Here is a 19,943-nt window from a genome sequence, read left to right on the forward strand (position 1 = left end):
CAGAAGCATACAGGACCCACATAGACTCTATAGTCTCACTATATTCTCACACTTACCATTTCCTTTATTGATTTGCCTGTCTAAATGAGTACTTCTAAACTCTGTGGGAGTTTTCCGATTAGATAAAAGGCAATTCATGTCACCCTGCTGCAGCTCTAACAGCCATAACCAAGAGCGTGCGTTGAGGACTCTCAGCAGAACAACCTGGTTTAATCAAGGTGGCCCCCTTCGGTGCTGCCTCATCTGTAGGACATCTCTCAACATGCTTTCTTTACTGGAACTTTAGAGGAATGGTCTGCAGCTACACTAACAGCTAGATGGCTAGCAGAGAAGATGTGTGAGCTTCCCTCTCTTCACCTGTTTGGGGAAAGTGCTGCTTCTTTCAGAACACAGGTGTGATGCACGCAGAGCTTGGCAACTGTCATCAGCTGGAGCTGCCTGTAGCATCACCCTTTTCAAATGAGAACAAAATGTCTGAGAATGGCACTGCTGCTCATGTGAATGGTGTGGCTTCTGTGAGAGCTGAAACTGATAAACTTGCTAACAGAGCCAAGGTAGCGTTTTCTGAGTCTTATGCGTTTGCTGGAGAGTAATGGACTCTGTGTTTTGTGAGAGAAACTCATTTTCTTGTGTGCCTGGAGAGTGCTTATGTACCCTGTCCTGAGAAGCAACTGATGGACAACCTCTGGGCATGGCTGAAGAAACCACAATGGGAAGTGGGGGTTTCAAATTGAAACTCCATTGAACATTTAATGCTCTGCATCCTATCCTGGCTTTGGCCCTCTAAGTTTCTCCCTGCTGCTGCCTTCCACCCTCCTCTGCTGTATGCCCTTCCTAGCTGACCTGTCTACCTTCAGAAGGATCTCCATGCTTTTTGGTTTACTCTCCTGCATCAGGTTTCCGGTGCCTCTCCTTGGTTACTCCAGTGAAACAGCCCACACAACTACCCATCTTATTGAGGCTGCGAGCAGTCTCCGGGCTCTGCATGGCTTTTAAAGGCAAGGAAGTCCCTCACATCACAAGGATAATGGTCCAGCAGCCTCCTGTTAGCACAACAGATCCCCAGCAGGTCCTTCTTGACCTTGGGCCAATAGTAGGATTTAGCTGCTGCTGAGAGGAGGCTGGGGAAGGCTCAGGAGGGAAATGTCCCTCTCATCCAAGAGGAACAATTCTTGGGCCTGAGGGGGCTGAAGCAGAATTTAGAGTAGCACAGCCTGGTCCCACTAGGTGGGAACCCATCATGAGGATAAAGGGATGGGGAAGAGATGGGCATTTGTGGCCTCAAATATTTGTTATTAGGAGAGAAATGTGTCCGAGTATACAGAACTTCATTTGCTTTGCTTCCTACCTGCAGTCCTCTTGGAAGACACCTTTGCTCAGAATTGTTGAGTGGCACTGGGCTGAAGCAAGGGAGATGGGTTTCTCTCTGTGTACTCCTTGGTCTCATTTACTCTTTGGTGTATAGTGAGGGCTGCTCATAGCTCTTTCCGCCCACAGAAAGAGCTTGTAGCTTTGACTGTAGAAGACAGATGTAGATGTGACCTATCTAGATTCTGAGCACGACTGAAATTTCTTTACATGTGTAAGATCTCCACAAAATACTTCTCAGTATCAGATGCTCTTTCTCAAGGAACTGGGCCATCTAAGAGCTCCTTGAGACTCTGGAGCAGTGCTGCTATGTGCCCCAAACTGTGATCAGAGTCCTGTGGAATATTGGGTGGCTGAGGAGTATTTTTCAGTTGCAACTTCCCACACTGTCACTAAAGTTACAATGAGGACTATGTTAATTATTACCAATGCATTTTGTCATTGTCAGAGTTAATGCTGAATATTATTCTTTCTTTTTTTTTTTTTTCTTTTTTTTTCTTTTTTTTTCTTTTTTTCCCAGCAGGGAGAAGTGAAAATCCTGTTATTTTATTTTTTATCTAATATGATTGTGATATTAGTAATGCACTTTTTTTTTGAGTAATACAACTCTTTGTTCAGCCTTAGCAGTGTATTTGGAGTAGTGGTCTTCTCTTGCTGCCTTGTGTGTCTGCTGGGATGAATGCTGCAGTAACTCTGTAATCTGTAGCCCCTTCTCGAAGTGTACCAGCTGCCCTAACATTCTCATTCTGCTGCCCTTTGTTGTGTGGCTACATAAATCTTTCCATCAAGCACGGTGCCCCTTAGCTGAGAACACCTCAATCCACTGAGGCATTAGACTTTTCTGAGGAAACAGTATGGCTGAAAAATCTTGCTTATTGGCAGCGTTGGAGAATGTTGCCAATAGGAAAACCCGTGATTTGTCCCTCCTGCCCGCACTACTGCAGTAACCCCATGGCTGACCTGCAGCCTTGCATTGTCAGTATGTTAATGCCACCTGGCTGCTGTAAAGCAGAATGGGAGACGGCTCTGCTCTGCTTGTCTCTCTTCTGGAGTGTTGCTGGCTGTGCTGATTTCTGTCTTCTCTACTCTGCCTACGCATCCACTAAACTTGTAAGAACTCAGTTATGTTAGAGGCTATACCCTCCCCTTTCAAATTCGGGTGAAGTTAGCTACTGAACTCAAATGATAGGGGAGGACTTGCAGTTTGCACATTTGCTGGACAGACAGCATGAATATATCAGCACACTACTATTAGAAAACTAGGCTAGAAATAAATAGTAAAATTCCTGTGAATTTATGATGTGGTTCTCTGTATCTTAAACATCCTCATGATACTTGACTCACTTAAACAAATCATTATAAAAACATTCAGTGGGGGAAGTTAGGAAAAATCCCCTAACGATCATGGCAAATGCTGCTTTTCAGCTCTCACTGGAGCACATACCAAGACGCAGAAACCCAGCGTCCAGTGCTGTGATGACTAAGATGCTGCTTCTTTCTCACACTGAGAGACCGAGGGCAATGTGAAAAGGAATAAGAAAAGTAAAAGTGTAGTGGAGATGAAAATTATTTGATGGCAATTAACATGTTTTTCCTACACAAGACTAAGAAAGTTCTTCTTCCTTTTTAATGTTTAGAATGCCCCTAGCTGTAAATCTTACAAGTGTATGGGAGGACTTTATTAATTTTGAGAATTCTTTAACCTTGCTTTACCATCATCTGGGAGGCACAGCTTTACTCAGGAGTATGTAATTGCTGAACAAATGCTGCATCCGAGGGTAAGATGAATAGAATTAAGGTTGCCATGGGTACTTCACTTTTGAATTTCTTTACTTTGGAATTTAAAGTCTAAACATAAAAAATCCCAACAATTTTTAGCGCTGAATACACGTGTAAATTAATGTCTTAGCTCATGGCTGCAGTGTAGCCATTACTGTCTAATGTATAATTCTCTGTATACAGACAGCTTTGTTTTCACTTGTTCTCTAAGTTTTTAATTGCCTGATGTTTTGCAGTACAACATAAAGCACAGGTGTTCAGAAACAATGTAGAAATGAAGGGAAAAAATTAAAAAAAGAGAAGCAGGTTATCTTTTGACTAAGAAATTACCTCTGGTGTTTGGCAGAGCGAAAGGGAAGATAAATGATGATCAGCGTTCGGCTGGGGGTTTTATGGGTACTGGTGCGGGCTATAAAAAAACAATCAGAAGGAGTCTGTGAATAAAGGCATGTAAATGTCATTGATTGGGGGAATATCAAATTGCAGAGCATCTCTTCTCTTATATGCAGACCTGGGAGCCTGTCTCTGAGAGGGGGGTTATCTGATTCCAGCCTGAAGGTTTCATTGTGAAGGGAGGTTGTGATGAGGAGGGGCTTGGCCTCTTCTCCCAGGCAACAAACAGGACCCAAGGAAATGGCCATAAGTTGTACCAGAGGAGGTTTACACTGGACATAAGACGGAACTTTTTATCTGAAAGAGTGGTCAGGCACTGGAATGGCTGCTCAGGGAGGTGATGGAGTCGCCGTCCCTGGCAGTGTTCAAGAGGCGTCTGGATGAGGAGCTATGAGATATGGTTTAGTAGCTTGTGGTAGCAATGGTAATGGGAGGACAGTTGGACTAGATGATCTTGTAGGTCCTTCCCAACATTGTGATTCTATGATCAGAAAGTTGTATTACATTGTTTCTGATGTTCATGCTGGCACCTCATGGATAATGCAGTAGGTGCTGCCTTGAGGTGAGGGGCACTGAAACGATCCCAGGAGGGCCAGACTCACCTCACTGCTGCTGATCTGCCTGGGACCTCACATGTTTGAATGGGGCTGTTAAGTTCATTTTCTGCAGTGTGTTTCTGAAACCTGACAGAAAGACCACAAGACCCTTTCAGGCCTGAGTTACAGGGACAGTGCTCTCATCTGCCACTGAATTAGGCACAAGGGAGGATCCCAATATGTTCTGACCCAAGCTACACCTGGTTGAAGTACTCTTAATGAAGTTCGTGTAGGGTGGGAATTTCAAGAGAGTACTGAGCAAGCAAGCAGAGAAGTGATGGTTATGTAGGGGCGTCTGCTGGCAGGGCTAAATTCCTGCCCATTTCCAGAGATGCATTGATAGGCAACTCTACTTCTTTGAGTCTTGTGAGATATTCTGGGAAATGTCTTTTTAATGGTAATAGCCACAAGTTATAAGGTGTGCCTTGAGACAGGATGGCTTTTATATATTCTTACCCACATTACAAATTGTGGTATGAGCTGGTGTGTGTGTTAGTCTTGATAGAGTTTAGTCATTATTTCAGCGTCAGTGCTTTTTAATCATGCTTCCCCTGTCAAACATAGCAAATATTTCCATTCTTCACTCGGGTAGTTTTTTCTTTTTCCCTGTAGCCCTTCCAAACGAGACAAAGCAATAGCATTATTTTAGTTCATCTGTATGTTTGTGCATCTCTGCTCTTAGCAAAGAGCATGCTAAAATCGATGTCCATTGAGGAACTGTTGCTATTGCCCTTGCTGCCTGATACTCCACAGTAACTGTAAACTGAAGTCCACTGGAGAGTTTGGGGTTAGAAGAACGCTTAATATCAGAAGGGAACCCATATGGTAAATTGTCTTAAGACTAGTTGCTGGAGGATTTGTAGTTTCTAGCCAAAGCAAAGCAATAGTGGATATTTTGAAGAGAAAGAGCCCAAATTTCACTAAGATCAACAATGCTCAGGCTGGGATCTAGAGAGAGTAACTGTGGAGTTCTTCTGATTTGTTCCCTGACGTGTGTTCTAATCTGGGACAACTCATTTACTGAACCTCTAGCTTTGGGTTTTCCTGGCTGTAAAATGAAGATGTGAAGGTTCACAATGATTAAGATGAGAAATGTTATGCAAGTGCTGGAGGAGAAGGGAATGAGATGCTCCTTCTCAACACCAGTCCTTAGAGGAATGTCATTGTGGCATTGTCTGAAATATCTTCGTCTTCACTGTTTTACTCTTCTTGCACTTTCTCCTTTGGGTTAACCTTTTTATTAAGTCTCCAAACTGGCTCAAATTCTCTGTAGACTTAAAGTGAAATGCTAGTAGAGGGGTTTGGTTCTTTAATTCCATGGGGACTGAAACAGAGAGGAAGAGGCCTTAGGAGAGGGCCTAATCTGCAGTGTCAGAAAGGGCTAGAGAAGAAAGAGGAGTTCCAGAGAAAGCTGATGAATTGTGTATATGTGAGAACAGAATGTAAGATATATTTCATGGAACAGTTCTTGACAGAGGCGAGGTAGAAAAGCAGTCCATTGTGCACCTGATTACCTTGATGTATTCTGTGGCAGGCTGTTGTTGGATGGCTTTCTGGCTGGATGGCTTTCTGGATACTTGTCCTGGGCTGCAATATAGCCATTCCTCTTCAGCCCCCAATCTCTTACTGTTATTTTAATATTTCTTTTAGATGTCTCTCATCTCCCATGAGTAACTAACCACAGGCTATCCTGAGCTCTTCTCTATCTGAGATTTAATATCTTTGATATTAGAGATTCTTTCCATTACAACTCTGTAGTGTTTTTTCTTTCTGTTTATTGACATACGTGCACTAAATAAAACAATGTTAAGCCCTGTTTTGTAAAAGTTCTTTGGAGCATTATTCCATATATTGGAATGTATAGTTCCCTATATAGATTGCCTTGAAACCTCAACAATAGATTTGAAGAACTTTCTGCACACAGTTTTACTATTAGTCTGGAAGCTATTTTATGTATATATTCTTTGTGCATGGGCTCCCTCTGGAGCTTTCTCTTATTAAAAAAAGAAAGAAAACCCTTTAAAACATATTTAGAGGGAGATTTTAATAAAAAGCATCAGAAGTGCTGCTATGTCATTGCAGGGTTCAGTAGAGCACTGTTTGATATCAGTGTTAGGTACATGAACAGAGTCTTACTGTATTATGCCATCTGAGGAGAGGGGCCCTTATAATTAACATCTAGTTGGTCTTGGAGAGAGCCTTGTGTGAAAACAATGCCTCACAGTGTAAGAGTAATTAATTACAGTACTCTGAAGATGCAAAGTGCCATGTAAATCCCAGACATTCATCATAGCGTTTAGACTCTAATGGCTAATAACAGATTTGATTTCGCTTTCAATGAATCATCATAATCAAAGAAAATTTTGCTTCTCTGAATATTTTCACTATTTTCCAGATGTGTTTTATTAGAGTGTGAGCACAGAGGGAGGAGAAACATTTTAATTTACTGAAATCAAACTCTGCCAGTATTGGTGCAGACACTTCCAGTGCTTTCCCCTTGGAAATTCTGGGAAATTTTTGGAAAGAATTTTATGTGTGAAACCTATTCGGTGATGCTGAAGCGTTTACCAGCATCTAGTGGCTGGCAACCCTGCCTGCAGTGGGGCGTTGGAAGTTGGTGATCCTTGATGTCCCTTCTAACACAAGGCATTTAATGATTCTGTGCTTTCATAGTTTTCCTTATCGAGGACAAAGTAAGCAGTAACATCTACATTGGTTTTCTCTGAAGGGAAGATAGTAAAAGTCGTATTTCCTTGAATTATGTTACTACTTTTTGAAGAGCTTATAGATAGTGTTATTCTGAGGAGCATTTTCTCTTTATTTTAATAAAATTGGATATAATTGTTCTGTGACCAGCTACATGTACTTTTTAAAAGATGCAGTCTGATTGACAACAGTAACAAAAAGACGTTATGTACTTGGATTTTTATCCTGTGATCTGCTTCCCAAGAGTCTTAAACTGAGCAGGGTTGTAGTTTGCTCATGTCTCAGTGCACTGTGACAGGTGTATCAGAAATTCTGTCACCCTTCTGGCCATTACTGTTTTTATCAGAGATTTTAGTACCTTATCAGATTTGAAGGAATTTCTACCGCATAGCGGCGCGACTGGGTTTCTGTTTCTTTTTTGAAGCTATTTCAGTGTTTTCTTGGTTTGTCTTCCTTGTGTTTAACATGAATGGAGTCTTGTACAATTAGCTTACAGACAGTGATGTGATAGAGATATTTCTTGCATGGTTGTAATGAATTTATGACTCTTCTTATAAAGGCATTCTGATAACAAACAATCTTTTTCCTGTGGAACACAGGGAAGGAGGCCAGGATGTTCAGCTTCAACAAAGATTCCCCAGTCATTGTTATATATATATTTTTTTACTCTATGGTGAACCAACTTTTATTTGCTAGTATTAGAAGCTCTTTTGCACTCCAACTTTTGGCAAGAATGACCCAGTGAGCACAAACACTGTTGCTGGGTACGTAGAATCTCTCAGTTTTGGCTGGTGCTCCAGACCCCTTCACATCTGGTCAATTTTTCTCTTGAAGTACATTGGTCTGATTAATTGTCTGGGATGAGAATATCACAGGTGTCCATACTGTTCAGAGTTTCTTCTAAACGTGGAGGTCTACACAAAGTGCATGCTCCCTTACGCTGGTATTAATCATCCTTGCCTATGCATCTTATTTTTGCAGCATTCCTTCCTGTAATGGGAGGTTGTTAGTGGTTTTGCTGGTCTTGCTGCTTATTTTTATTTATTAGCCAATGCAGGACTAATAGTATATCGGTTTTAAAAAATAATAGAGCCATTATCTTTGAGACCACTATAAGTTGAGTTACTTCTTCCATTAATAATTCACATTTTTAGTCCATTTGCAAATTAAACATCACATTTTCATTTTTAACATCTACTGCTCTTTGGAAAAATTTAATTTCCTATCATTGTCTCATAATTAAGCTCACTGTGCATACTGTGTAACTTAAAGGACTCTAATAAGTAGGACATAGAACCAACTGTTTCAAATCTCTGCCCTTTAGAGTAGACACATTGAACATAAAAGTGGTTAAAAAAATGAAAAAGCAAGGGAAGCAGCAAAATCCAATGGGATTTTGTTGTTTCACTGAGCCATGTGCCTGGTACTGTGACTGTGGTCCTACTGAAAAAATGTTTCTTGACACTGTGGTAAAATGGGAGTTACCTTTCAGGCTGAAAACTTTTAATGAAGTTCTGTTGCAGTTTGGTTTGGCACACAGCACACGCAGGTGTTTTTGCTCCATTTTCTGTCTTCTGGATCCAGCCACTCTTTTCATGTAGCGAGAAACAACAGCAAGGGCTTCAGCCTGGCAGGGACTGCATGGGACTGATGCTTTGCAGATGGAAAGCAAAGTGCCTTACCCAGGCAAACACAGAGGCACGGCAAAAGTAGGACTGCAGGGAGGTGAAAGAACCAGCTATGGGTCCAACAACATTAGTAAGTTAATTTTCTGGACATCTGTTCAGATCCCATGAATTGTAAAAGGATACATTTTCCCCTGGTGATAGGACCCCACAGTTTGCTCCCTGAGATTTCCGCCTCTCTTTGCAGAGTGAATCTCAGGTGTTTTATGAGCAAATGAAAACCAAGATTTGCCTTGGTCCTGTGCTGTTAACAAGGCTGATTTTCCTCTGTCTGCTTGAGCTGCTGCTGATGCTGCACAAAGCCCAGCTGGTTTTGCAGGAATGGAAATGATATTCCATGAATGATATGAAAGGCATAGAAAGGCAAGAAAGAGGGAAAGTAATCGTGTGGGCTCAGCTGTTTACTATTTTCAGCGTACAGGAGACTTTTTCTGGTCTTCCTAAGTGAACCTGGTGAACTGAATGTATAATGTTAGCTCAGACCATGGTTCCTCAGTTTTCTGTGGTTTGCTAAGTAAGGACAGTGATTACAATTCTTCTTTTTCCTGTAGAAGATCACTGAAAACTAAATGAAAACCGTGCGCTTGTGCTGCACTTGCTGCTATGTCTTTTTCTTCCTCTCTCCCTCCTAACTACCTCCTGACCCAATTAACTGATGGAGAGGTAGAATAATAAAAAAGAATGAGTTCACATTAGTTTCTTGAGCAGAGGTGTCTCATTGAAGAAGATGGGTCTTGTGCGTGCTCCCACAAAGCGAAAATCCTTGGAAAATGCACACAGAGTGCAGAGCTGTGCTTTGGATCAAAACTTTGTAGAAACTAAGCTTCTTAGTTTTGGCTGCTGATGGCTCTGTTAGCTTGTCATTTTAAATGCATCAAGTTCCTCTTTGTGATGGCTGAATGAGTGTTATTCCATTCATTTGCTTTATGTGAGGACATTTTCCATACAGTTGATGCATGAATGGGTTTATGGTCCAATTTAAGATGAGTCTGGGGTTCTTCTGGAATGCTCTGCTCTACCTGTAAGGCTGGTGATTCATAAGGCAGGAGGGGTTTAACATCACAGACAAACACTGATTTATAAGAATATAAAGTGTTAAAACATTCTTTTTCCTCTTATAATTGTCAGTCCTAAGTCTCTTGTGGGGAAGACATATTTCACATTAAAAAAAAAGTAAATGCCACAGTTATACTGAAGACAAGAAGGATTCTTCCCCTCCCCACCCCAGTTTGATTAACCACAGCATTGTTTTTACTCTTGAACATTACTTGTTTCCTCTTCTATCTTGTACCAATAATATCCAGAGAGTGCTTGTACAAGCTTAGAGATTTTATTCCTTAATTTATACTCCAGGGGGTACATCTCCCAGAATCTTTCTAAGGAAAGGCCAGGGAAATGAAAATTGTTGGAGTTCTTATAGCCGCACCACTGAAGTATTTTAACCTTTTTATTGCTGTGTGGGTACATGCCTACAAATATTACCACTGACCTAAGTTTGTTCCGGGTTATAAAACTGCCTCCTGTTGATAAATGGGACTTGTCTTTCCAGAGACCAGGAGGCCAAGTATTTTAGGCCTCACATGATTATGATTTCCTCTTTTATTTCTGCTTATATGAGCTTAATCCAATACCCAGTTGAGGAGATAAGTCTTCCTGTTGACGCATGCAGCAATTGAAGGAAAAGATACAACAAAGCTGTTTGAAAGTTTCTGGTAGTTTATTTTTGTCAAAACAGAAGTGATTTGGTGGTTTCTTTACAGCTCTTCTCTCTGGCTGTAAATATGCCTGGAGAGGGAGCCTCAGTTCTAAACCAGGAAGAGCAGCCCTGAACCACTTACCCCATGCTGCTGATGAGTGTCTGAAGTGTACAGGACCCTTTTGTATTCTCTTTTTGCTACCACGTATAAGAAAGACCTTTTATTTTCATTCTTATACAAAGTGACATTAAGTTAGGTCTGCTTTCCCAACAATCCCACTGATGCATATCTTGGACTTTCTCCTTTGGGCTGCTTCTACAGCATGGTATGATTGCAGTGGTACAGGGGTCATCCTAGGTGGCTGAACTTCCCTTCGTGCAGAGGGCCATCACTGAGCCCAGAGGAAACGTAACTTCCACAGGAGTCCTAGTCTGAAAGTGAGCAAGGACTTTAAAGTGGCCTTTAGGGGCGAATTTATGTCAGCCTCTGCACTCTAACTTGTGTTAAGCATGCCTTCTGTCATGGAAAAATCCAGGCTTGATTATTTTCATGGATGTATTTCTCAAGCGTATTTAACTCTATTCCTTTCCTCCTTCAGGACTCCAAATAATGTCTTGTGTAATTGCCATTGCGAGCAAATTTTTGGAAAGAATATTGCATTTGAGCTGTCAGCAATGCAATAATATAATAAGCAAATACAAGGTATGGAATAGGGTTGCATTCACAATATCTAAGTGCGTGTATACATACATGTGAAAACTTGTATGCGTCATATATGTGGAGTGTACATAGGTATAAGTATCTATGTATGTACATGTAAGGAGATTCTTTTACTGCAAGTGGTATTGGTCAGCTGAAATCTGTGAAATAATAAAGTAATCCACATATTGCATGTTGAGAATGAAAGGGAGAAATGTGCATGAGAATACATTGAAAGATCATGTAGCTGTACAGTTAAAGTAAATGTCTCAAAGTTTCAAGAGAAAGTAGGAAAAATACTCTTTACAGCTGTGCACTTTGCAGTTGCTGATCTATGCAAACTGATAAGACTGATAAGCATTTTGGAAAACAGACCAATAGGAAGGGGAAGCTTGTAAAGTCACCTCCCCACACAAAGCAAACAAACAAAAGAAGATAATTCTAGGATGCAGAAATGGGAAGTAATTGCTTTGCTGAGTACCTGAGATACTGCCAAACTCTTCACCTGGTGTGGTTTACTCAGTTTTGGATATCACGCTAAAGAAAGATGTGAACAAACTATAGAGAGCTCACAGAAGAGAATAATCAAAGTGGGAAAGACACACCTGAATGAAGCAATTTCTCAGCATAGAGGGAAGATGACAGGGTGGGATGTGGTAATGTTTTTCAAATATCCAAGGTGGCTATGTGAGGAAGGAAATAATCTATTTTCGGTATCCAGAGAGTTGTTTGCTAATATGAGTACCGTCATCAGATGCAGAATTGAACTAGGATTTCTTATTTATTTTGTGAATCAACATATGCATGGTCATGTATGCAGCCATTGCTGAATTTGATGGATTTTGTTGGCTCTGCACTACATGCATATGTTGCAGATATCAAAAAGAAAAGTGTATTTTACCAGAATCTATTTCCTTACATTTTCTTGGTGGCTTTTTCTTGTCTTGCTCCCACTCTTGATGCAAGTTCATAATAAAATTAGGCCAACTTGATTCGTTTTTACGCTTGTGGCCTTTTCTTTCTGTAAAGCTGAACTAGATCCACAAAGAGACATCACAGAATTTGGCATCTTTATCCCATCATGTGCTAGGCTGCCTAACTCTAGGTGCAGCATTTGGGAGCTGAGCAGAGGGGCAGGATCACCACCTTTCACTTGCTGGCAGCACTTGCCCTCATGTAGCCCAGGACACCATTCACCTTAGTGGCCAGGGCTCCCTGCTGGTTCTGCCTAGTGTCCAGCAGAACTCTGACTTACTGTCCAGATGGTTGGCACCATCTATGAAAGAGCCTGGTGATTTTTCTCCTCAGTTGCAGAAATTTGCTCTTCCCTTCACTGAGACCCACGGGGATCCTGCCTGAAATGTAACAGTGGCACAGCAGCAGGAAAAAGGGGAGAAAGCATTTGGGGTAGGGAGGCAATGACCACTATGCTGTTGGCAGCACCAACACGATTCTGCATCTCTGTTTCTGCTTGATTTCCATGGTGGAAGTGGACAGCAATGACAGGAGTCCATGGGAGCTGATTTGTGTCCCAGCTGCCACACAGCCCCAGTCTTGCCAGCTCCACCACTGTTGTATTGCTGCTGCTGGTGGGGTGGAGTCTTCCTTGGTGATGGCAGATCCTAGTAGTTACTGGCCTTCCTGTGGGAGGCTCACTGGGTCCCCCCCAGATGGGCTGATGCCACAGGGCCCTGCCGTAGGCTCTGCCAGTTCCTCACCAGATGATGCATGATCCACAATGAAGGTGGAATAGATGCAGCTCTTCTGCCATGGTTGGCACCTCATCCCTGTTGAAGCTGGTTGGGCTGCTGAACTGGGCAGAAAGTATATTACAGGTGTGCTTGCTACGGTGTTTCACTTCATTGAATAATACGAGATTAATTCTCATTTTTCCTGTGTTCCCTTGAACAGCCACAGGAGCCTCGTGATATTTGGAGTTTTTTTAAAAGCAAATTGAGGTATCACATATGAAGCTGTTCTCCATTTTAAAAAAATCGGGGGATTCAAGTAAAAAAAGATCATGATGTAACTTAAATGTTTCAAAAATCAAGGGTATCACTCAAGGCTATGTGCTGCTATTGGATTGGAGTTTGATTCTTTAGTGTTCTATGTGTTTTCCTTCCTCTGATGAGTTCCTGCATTACTCACAGTGGGATGGTTTGGGACGGGGTCTGATTTTGTGATGTCATCACGCAGTGTCATCACATGCAATCATAATCGGTCCATCTTCTGCTTATTAGGGTCTTTGTCTCTTTTATTAGTAATATCAGGAGTGCTGATTTACGGTCATAAATTTCAAAGATGAAATTTAACACCCTCTATCTATAAGGACAGAAATATGGAGAAAGCAGCATGGGCAGCATGGGTAGGAACAGCAACGCCAGCAGTCTTGTCAAAAACACAGAGACTTTTTGTTCTAAGTTTTAAGGGATGTTTATTAGGTATTATAAGCAGCAGGCCGAGAGGCAGATGTTGGGCTCCCGGCCTGCCGGAGCCGTGCTGTGACGGCATTGCGGTGCCGGCCTAGTGCCGCCGCCGGGGCCGCCTCTTGCAGGGCAGCGCAGAGTCCTGGGGGCTGCTGCGGGCCTTCCTCTTCGGGGGGCGCCGGGGCCCCCCAGACGAGCGGTCCCTGCCCTGGGAAGAGGGACCCGCTGTGGCCGCCTGCCCTGGCTCCGTGCTGGGCCCTGCGGTGCTGGTGGAGCGGCCTGGGCCCGAGGCAGGAGGCTCCTGATGGGAGGTGCTGGTGATGGTGCTGGCTGCAGGACTGTCCTCCCTCCCTCCAGCAGCACGGGTGTCCTGGTGGTCCAGCTGGTGGCGGATGGTGGGGCCGTACAGGGCTGCAGCGATGCCGATGAGCCTTCTGACGAAGGGCACCACGTCACCACTGGTGGTCATCTGCAGCGCCTGCACCAAGGCCTCCTGGTCCAGCCCGTGCTGGCACAGGAAGTTCACGGTGGTGCACTGTGCCACGTAGACTTCCCACCAGTCGTCGCTGGACACCTCATGGATCTCTCCCTGCAGCCATCGGAGCAGGGGTCCGAGGTCTTCCGGATGTTGCTGGAAGAAGGCAGCCCAGACCTCGGCTGGGAAGTTGTGCTCAGCTGGGATGAGCACCGGCTCTGCAGGCCCCTGCTCGTCCTGCAGGCCGTCACCTGAGTGCGCTGCGGGCTGCGGGACAGCACACTCCAGGTAATCCTCGTCCGACCTCACCGAGTATCGGATGGTGGCGACTTTGTGCCCGCATACGGCACAACTCGGTTTCTTCTGTGCCCACCAGACGGCACAGCCGTAGCACAGCTGGTGCTGGCAGGGGGTCACGTAAGCCACATCCTCCCGTACTTGCCCACAGATGGGGCAGGTCCAGTCGGATGTTGCATCCATGGCCCGGGCTGTTCGGTGGGCTGGGGAGAGCTGAGGTCGGGAAGCTGCTCCCCTCACAGGTGCTGCAGCAGGCAGAAAGACGGTGTCACCAACTGCAAAAGACAGAGAGAGGCCACGGTCACTCACTGTCCCAGTCTCTCATCAGCAAACCCTCCCGGTCCCTGTTCCCCTCCTGCCACTGCGGAGGCCATGTCCCCACGGGCATAGGCCGGCCTGGGGAGGGGCCCTCAAGAAGCACCCCCAGCTTCTGGCGTCAGGCATTGCCACGCTGCCCACCTGCGCTGCTGCACGCTCCTCTCCTAGATGTCCCAGACGCCTGCAACCAGCAGGGTCGGGGTACAGCTCAAGAGGCTCTGGGACGGCGGCTGAGTGCTGCGCAAGCAACACCCAGATCACGTTCCAGCTCCAAAACTCGCCCTGTCCACACTCCAGTCCTCGCACACTCGCTCGGTTGGAGGCCAGGCACGAACTGCTGGGCTGGGCTGCTGCGCCCGCATTGGAGCAGTGTGGGCCAAGCAGTCACAATCCATCGCACGGAGATGTCACAGACCAGGGCTTGGCCGTGTTGCTGGGCCTCGCCTTCACTGGGGGACATCACCACCCGTCCCACAGCGACGCCGTCATCCACTGCTTGCTCATCACTATGCGCCAGCCTCACGTGCTGCACGTTTTATTATTCAATAAAATTTCCTGCTTCCCTCTGTCTCTTGAAGTTGGTGATCTTGGAGATCTTTTTCGGCCTTCATGAATCTATGATTTTGTGTTACCCAAGATCACTCTGATTTAGATGCTGAGGGAAACCTTTGTTAATGAATTTTCACTGCCAGTGTATGGAATCTGTTTTAAGATTTTTATATCAAGTAGTTTGAAGAAGGTAAAATAAGAAACAATTTTCTATCCAAGTATTTAGTTGGACATATGCTGCTGGTGTAAAGGAAAGTTACATGGTTTTTTATTATGGAAGATTAAAAATATTTTTTTTTTCTGTTTTTTAGTAAAGTGATGTTTTTATTAGTAAGTATATAAATTTTATTCCTGTACATAACACTGTGCTTTAGCCATTTTCATAAGCCATCTTGGAGTAGATTTATCTTAGAGTAAAAAAGTTACTTCTTACATCCAGTGTCTTGTTTTTCTGTTTTGGAAGAGATACAAAACAGAAGTCAAATGCACATACATCAAGTTATTAGCACTCAGTGGAGAAAATGTAGTGCATTACCAACAACAGTTCAGCTCTAGCTGATCTCCAGACAAAGGTACTTTATGATTCTTACACCTTCACTTGTATGGAGAGCATATCTACTGTCACAGAATATCGCCCAATTGAATGCTGTACTGGCACTATGTAGAAAATGGCACCCACATAAGTGAATGGATGTTTTGTTACTGCTTTCAAAGTGCTACTGAGTATCAGACTTGCCTTGTGACTTGCATAAGGACTGTCCTATTTGAGTTGTGGCTGAATTGATGCTGTCTCCCAGCAAGTGGTTTTGAGGCTTCTCTCTTTCAGCTAGCTTTGAAGGCTCAGGGGCAGCAATTCCTGGCTGAAGGTGAAAATTCTACTGCAAAAAGATGAACTGTCCCCTCGCTAGTGCTTGCTTGTATTTCTGTTCTATTTGGAGTATAATTTCATTTTGGGCCTTCTTCCTCCCGTGTCATATGAAAGTTCTATGCTTCTTTTTGGGTATTTTTTATTTAATTCCTGTCCAGAGGGGTATAAAATGCAAGATGAATTAAGCTCCTTGAAGATAGGAACATCTACCTCTTTTCATGTACCATTTTGGGTGAATGTATATAAAATGTCTAAGAAGATGTTTCATTGAGAAGTAATCTGAAACCTATGGACTGAGTGACAACAAGTTTGTTTTCTTTTGACATGAAGGACCACGTCAATTAATGTTTGAAATTTAAATGACCTTGTGAAGGAGAAAAATAAGTACTAGCACTGTCGAAGGACCTCATGGGACTGGTATCTAAACCTTTTTCTACTAAGCACGGTCCTTTTCAGTGGGGAAAAAAATATTAAGAATATTAAGGAGAATTAGAACTGGATTTTCTTTAAGGTCCTTTCCAACCTGAGCCATTCTATGACGCACTGCTTGCTCTCTTCTGAACTAGAAGAACTTTGCCCTTAAACTGATGCAAATGCAGTAGCTGACATAGAAGAACAAGAATGCTCTCTGAGAGTTTTTGTTATGAAATACGTCAAATTTGGGTACCTTACTAAAAATACATTGTGTTTTGATCTTATTGGCTGTTGGAGCGCTTGAATAGTTAAAGAAACATTGAAAACCAGGATATTTCTGTTGTGAGGTGACTGTCGTTTGAGTTTTCTTTCGTGATGAGCCTTCTTATTTTAAAGGAGCATGATCTTTGTACTTCTTGTTTATCACCTTAATTTTTTATGAATTCAGAATGCTTTAAGAGAACTTGCTATGTCTCTTTGTTTATCTTTTTGCTTTTGTCACTATTAGTTTTGAACACATGAATGTGTGATCAGCTTTAAGAAACTGTCCGGACACAGACCAGAAGAGGAAAAGCTGCCGCAAAGACATGCCATGGTTTTTAACCTCCCAGCAGTTAGCTTGCTCATTCTGACTATGCAATTTTTTAAAAGCCTGCATGAATCCTGGTGTAATCTGAGTCTGCCACACTGTGATTTATGACACCTTAATGCAGGAATTTAGATTTTTGCTTGTCTGCCATGAGGCACCAATTGTAGTAAAGAGTTAACGAGGGGACATGAGTAACTTGAGCACAGAATAATTTTGCTGCCATAGGTAGGATTTAAGCCTTACAAACCTGAACATTGTGTTATAAATATGGTAAACACTGCCTCTTGTGTATGCCATTTGACAAGGAAAAAGTAGGCAGTGTGTTTGGAACTTGCTCCCTATAAATGATAGGACACAGAGCATTCATGCATAATTTTCTGGGGTCTGCATGTGCAGGCTGGTACCAAGTTAATATGCCACATAGGTGCAAATACAAAACATGAAAAAACCACTCACAAGTTGTTCTTGAAGTTTCCATCAAATGCCCTTTGAGTTTATACTTTATTTCTAGGAGTCCCTTATATTTCTTTTTATTCAAGATGTTTGTCATGATGCATCGGATGCAGCACAGATGGGAAATGAGATTTTTATCTGGAAATGTGTATTATCTTTTACAGAAGCATAGAGTCCAGAACAACTCTGAAAAATGAGTTTATCTGTGCAGCTGCCTGGGAGAAGTCTTTCTTAGTTTCTATAGGTACCTTGTATGCTTAGTGGGAATGCATGACCAGCCACTCTTTCTCTGATCATGCAACCTAATATATTTAATTTCGTGGGTAAGGTTCAGAAAAAAGGTGGAAGGGATTTGTCAGGGAATACAGCCAGTACGTGTTTGAAATGTTTCTTTAAACTTGGCTCCTTTAACTATAAAGCTAGAAATTTAACTTGGCTTCCTGGGCAAACTTCAGTCGTCCTGATAAACATACACAAGGATGTTTGGATAACAAAAGAGAGAGCATTACCAAGGTGATGCTTAATTGAGCTAAATCCACATATAATCATTCCTGTTATAGTGAAGTGCTGTTCCTCTTAGATGAAGTAAGCCACTTAGAAAATTCTGCAAATGTTTCATTGTGTTGCTGCTGCTTCTCTGACTTACACTAATGAGGATGAGGAAATGCTCTACTGAAATCCGTGGTGCTAAGCAACTGTTAAACATCATTTGACATGCCAATATTAAGACAGACTTATGTTTTCTTTGATTTTCTTTTAGTAAATTATTCATTATTATTATAAGTGATTGGGCAAAACTTCAAAAGGAAGAAAAAAGCAGCTAAGGATTGAAACAGGAGGAACTCACGTTGAACTGTTAATACGAAACGATCCCAGGAGGGCCAGACTCACCTCACTGCTGCTGATCTGCCTGGGACCTCACATGTTTGAATGGGGCTGTTAAGTTCATTTTCTGCAGTGTGTTTCTGAAACCTGACAGAAAGACCACAAGACCCTTTCAGGCCTGAGTTACAGGGACAGTGCTCTCATCTGCCACTGAATTAGGCACAAGGGAGGATCCCAATATGTTCTGACCCAAGCTACACCTGGTTGAAGTACTCTTAATGAAGTTCGTGTAGGGTGGGAATTTCAAGAGAGTACTGAGCAAGCAAGCAGAGAAGTGATGGTTATGTAGGGGCGTCTGCTGGCAGGGCTAAATTCCTGCCCATTTCCAGAGATGCATTGATAGGCAACTCTACCTCTTTGAGTCTTGTGAGATATTCTGGGAAATGTCTTTTTAATGGTAATAGCCACAAGTTATAAGGTGTGCCTTGAGACAGGATGGCTTTTATATATTCTTACCCACATTACAAATTGTGGTATGAGCTGGTGTGTGTGTTAGTCTTGATAGAGTTTAGTCATTATTTCAGCGTCAGTGCTTTTTAATCATGCTTCCCCTGTCAAACATAGCAAATATTTCCATTCTTCACTCGGGTAGTTTTTTCTTTTTCCCTGTAGCCCTTCCAAACGAGACAAAGCAATAGCATTATTTTAGTTCATCTGTATGTTTGTGCATCTCTGCTCTTAGCAAAGAGCATGCTAAAATCGATGTCCATTGAGGAACTGTTGCTATTGCCCTTGCTGCCTGATACTCCACAGTAACTGTAAACTGAAGTCCACTGGAGAGTTTGGGGTTAGAAGAACGCTTAATATCAGAAGGGAACCCATATGGTAAATTGTCTTAAGACTAGTTGCTGGAGGATTTGTAGTTTCTAGCCAAAGCAAAGCAATAGTGGATATTTTGAAGAGAAAGAGCCCAAATTTCACTAAGATCAACAATGCTCAGGCTGGGATCTAGAGAGAGTAACTGTGGAGTTCTTCTGATTTGTTCCCTGACGTGTGTTCTAATCTGGGACAACTCATTTACTGAACCTCTAGCTTTGGGTTTTCCTGGCTGTAAAATGAAGATGTGAAGGTTCACAATGATTAAGATGAGAAATGTTATGCAAGTGCTGGAGGAGAAGGGAATGAGATGCTCCTTCTCAACACCAGTCCTTAGAGGAATGTCATTGTGGCATTGTCTGAAATATCTTCGTCTTCACTGTTTTACTCTTCTTGCACTTTCTCCTTTGGGTTAACCTTTTTATTAAGTCTCCAAACTGGCTCAAATTCTCTGTAGACTTAAAGTGAAATGCTAGTAGAGGGGTTTGGTTCTTTAATTCCATGGGGACTGAAACAGAGAGGAAGAGGCCTTAGGAGAGGGCCTAATCTACAGTGTCAGAAAGGGCTAGAGAAGAAAGAGGAGTTCCAGAGAAAGCTGATGAATTGTGTATATGTGAGAACAGAATGTAAGATATATTTCATGGAACAGTTCTTGACAGAGGCGAGGTGGAAAAGCAGTCCATTGTGCACCTGATTACCTTGATGTATTCTGTGGCAGGCTGTTGTTGGATGGCTTTCTGGCAGGATGGCTTTCTGGATACTTGTCCTGGGGTGCTGCAATATAGCCATTCCTCTTCAGCCCCCAATCTCTTACTGTTATTTTAATATTTCTTTTAGATGTCTCTCATCTCCCATGAGTAACTAACCACAGGCTATCCTGAGCTCTTCTCTATCTGAGATTTAATATCTTTGATATTAGAGATTCTTTCC

The 19,943-nt window shown here is 42.8% G+C and overlaps 2 protein-coding genes across 6 annotated transcripts in view; one reads left to right on the forward strand and one right to left on the reverse strand.

Annotated features, from left to right (window-relative positions):
- LOC146758586 (receptor-type tyrosine-protein phosphatase T-like) overlaps nt 1-19,943 on the forward strand; it is a 199,151-nt gene that overhangs the window by 22,703 nt on the left and 156,505 nt on the right. The window lies entirely within an intron of this gene.
- On the reverse strand, nt 13,053-14,595 carry LOC146758587 (uncharacterized). The gene has a single exon (XM_085514511.1). The coding sequence runs from the start codon at nt 14,302-14,304 to the stop codon at nt 13,447-13,449; it is 858 nt and encodes a 285-aa protein (XP_085370637.1). The 5' UTR covers nt 14,305-14,595; the 3' UTR covers nt 13,053-13,446.

Source organism: Coturnix japonica, chromosome 13 (assembly GCF_054131305.1).
Source record: "Coturnix japonica strain WE chromosome 13, WE-NBRP24, whole genome shotgun sequence".
NCBI classification, from domain to species: domain Eukaryota; kingdom Metazoa; phylum Chordata; class Aves; order Galliformes; family Phasianidae; genus Coturnix; species Coturnix japonica.

Coding starts and splice junctions, on each gene's coding strand:
- LOC146758587 (XM_085514511.1), bottom strand. CDS start 14,304: ATGGATGCAACATCCGACTGGACCTGCCCCATCTGTGGGCAAGTACGG.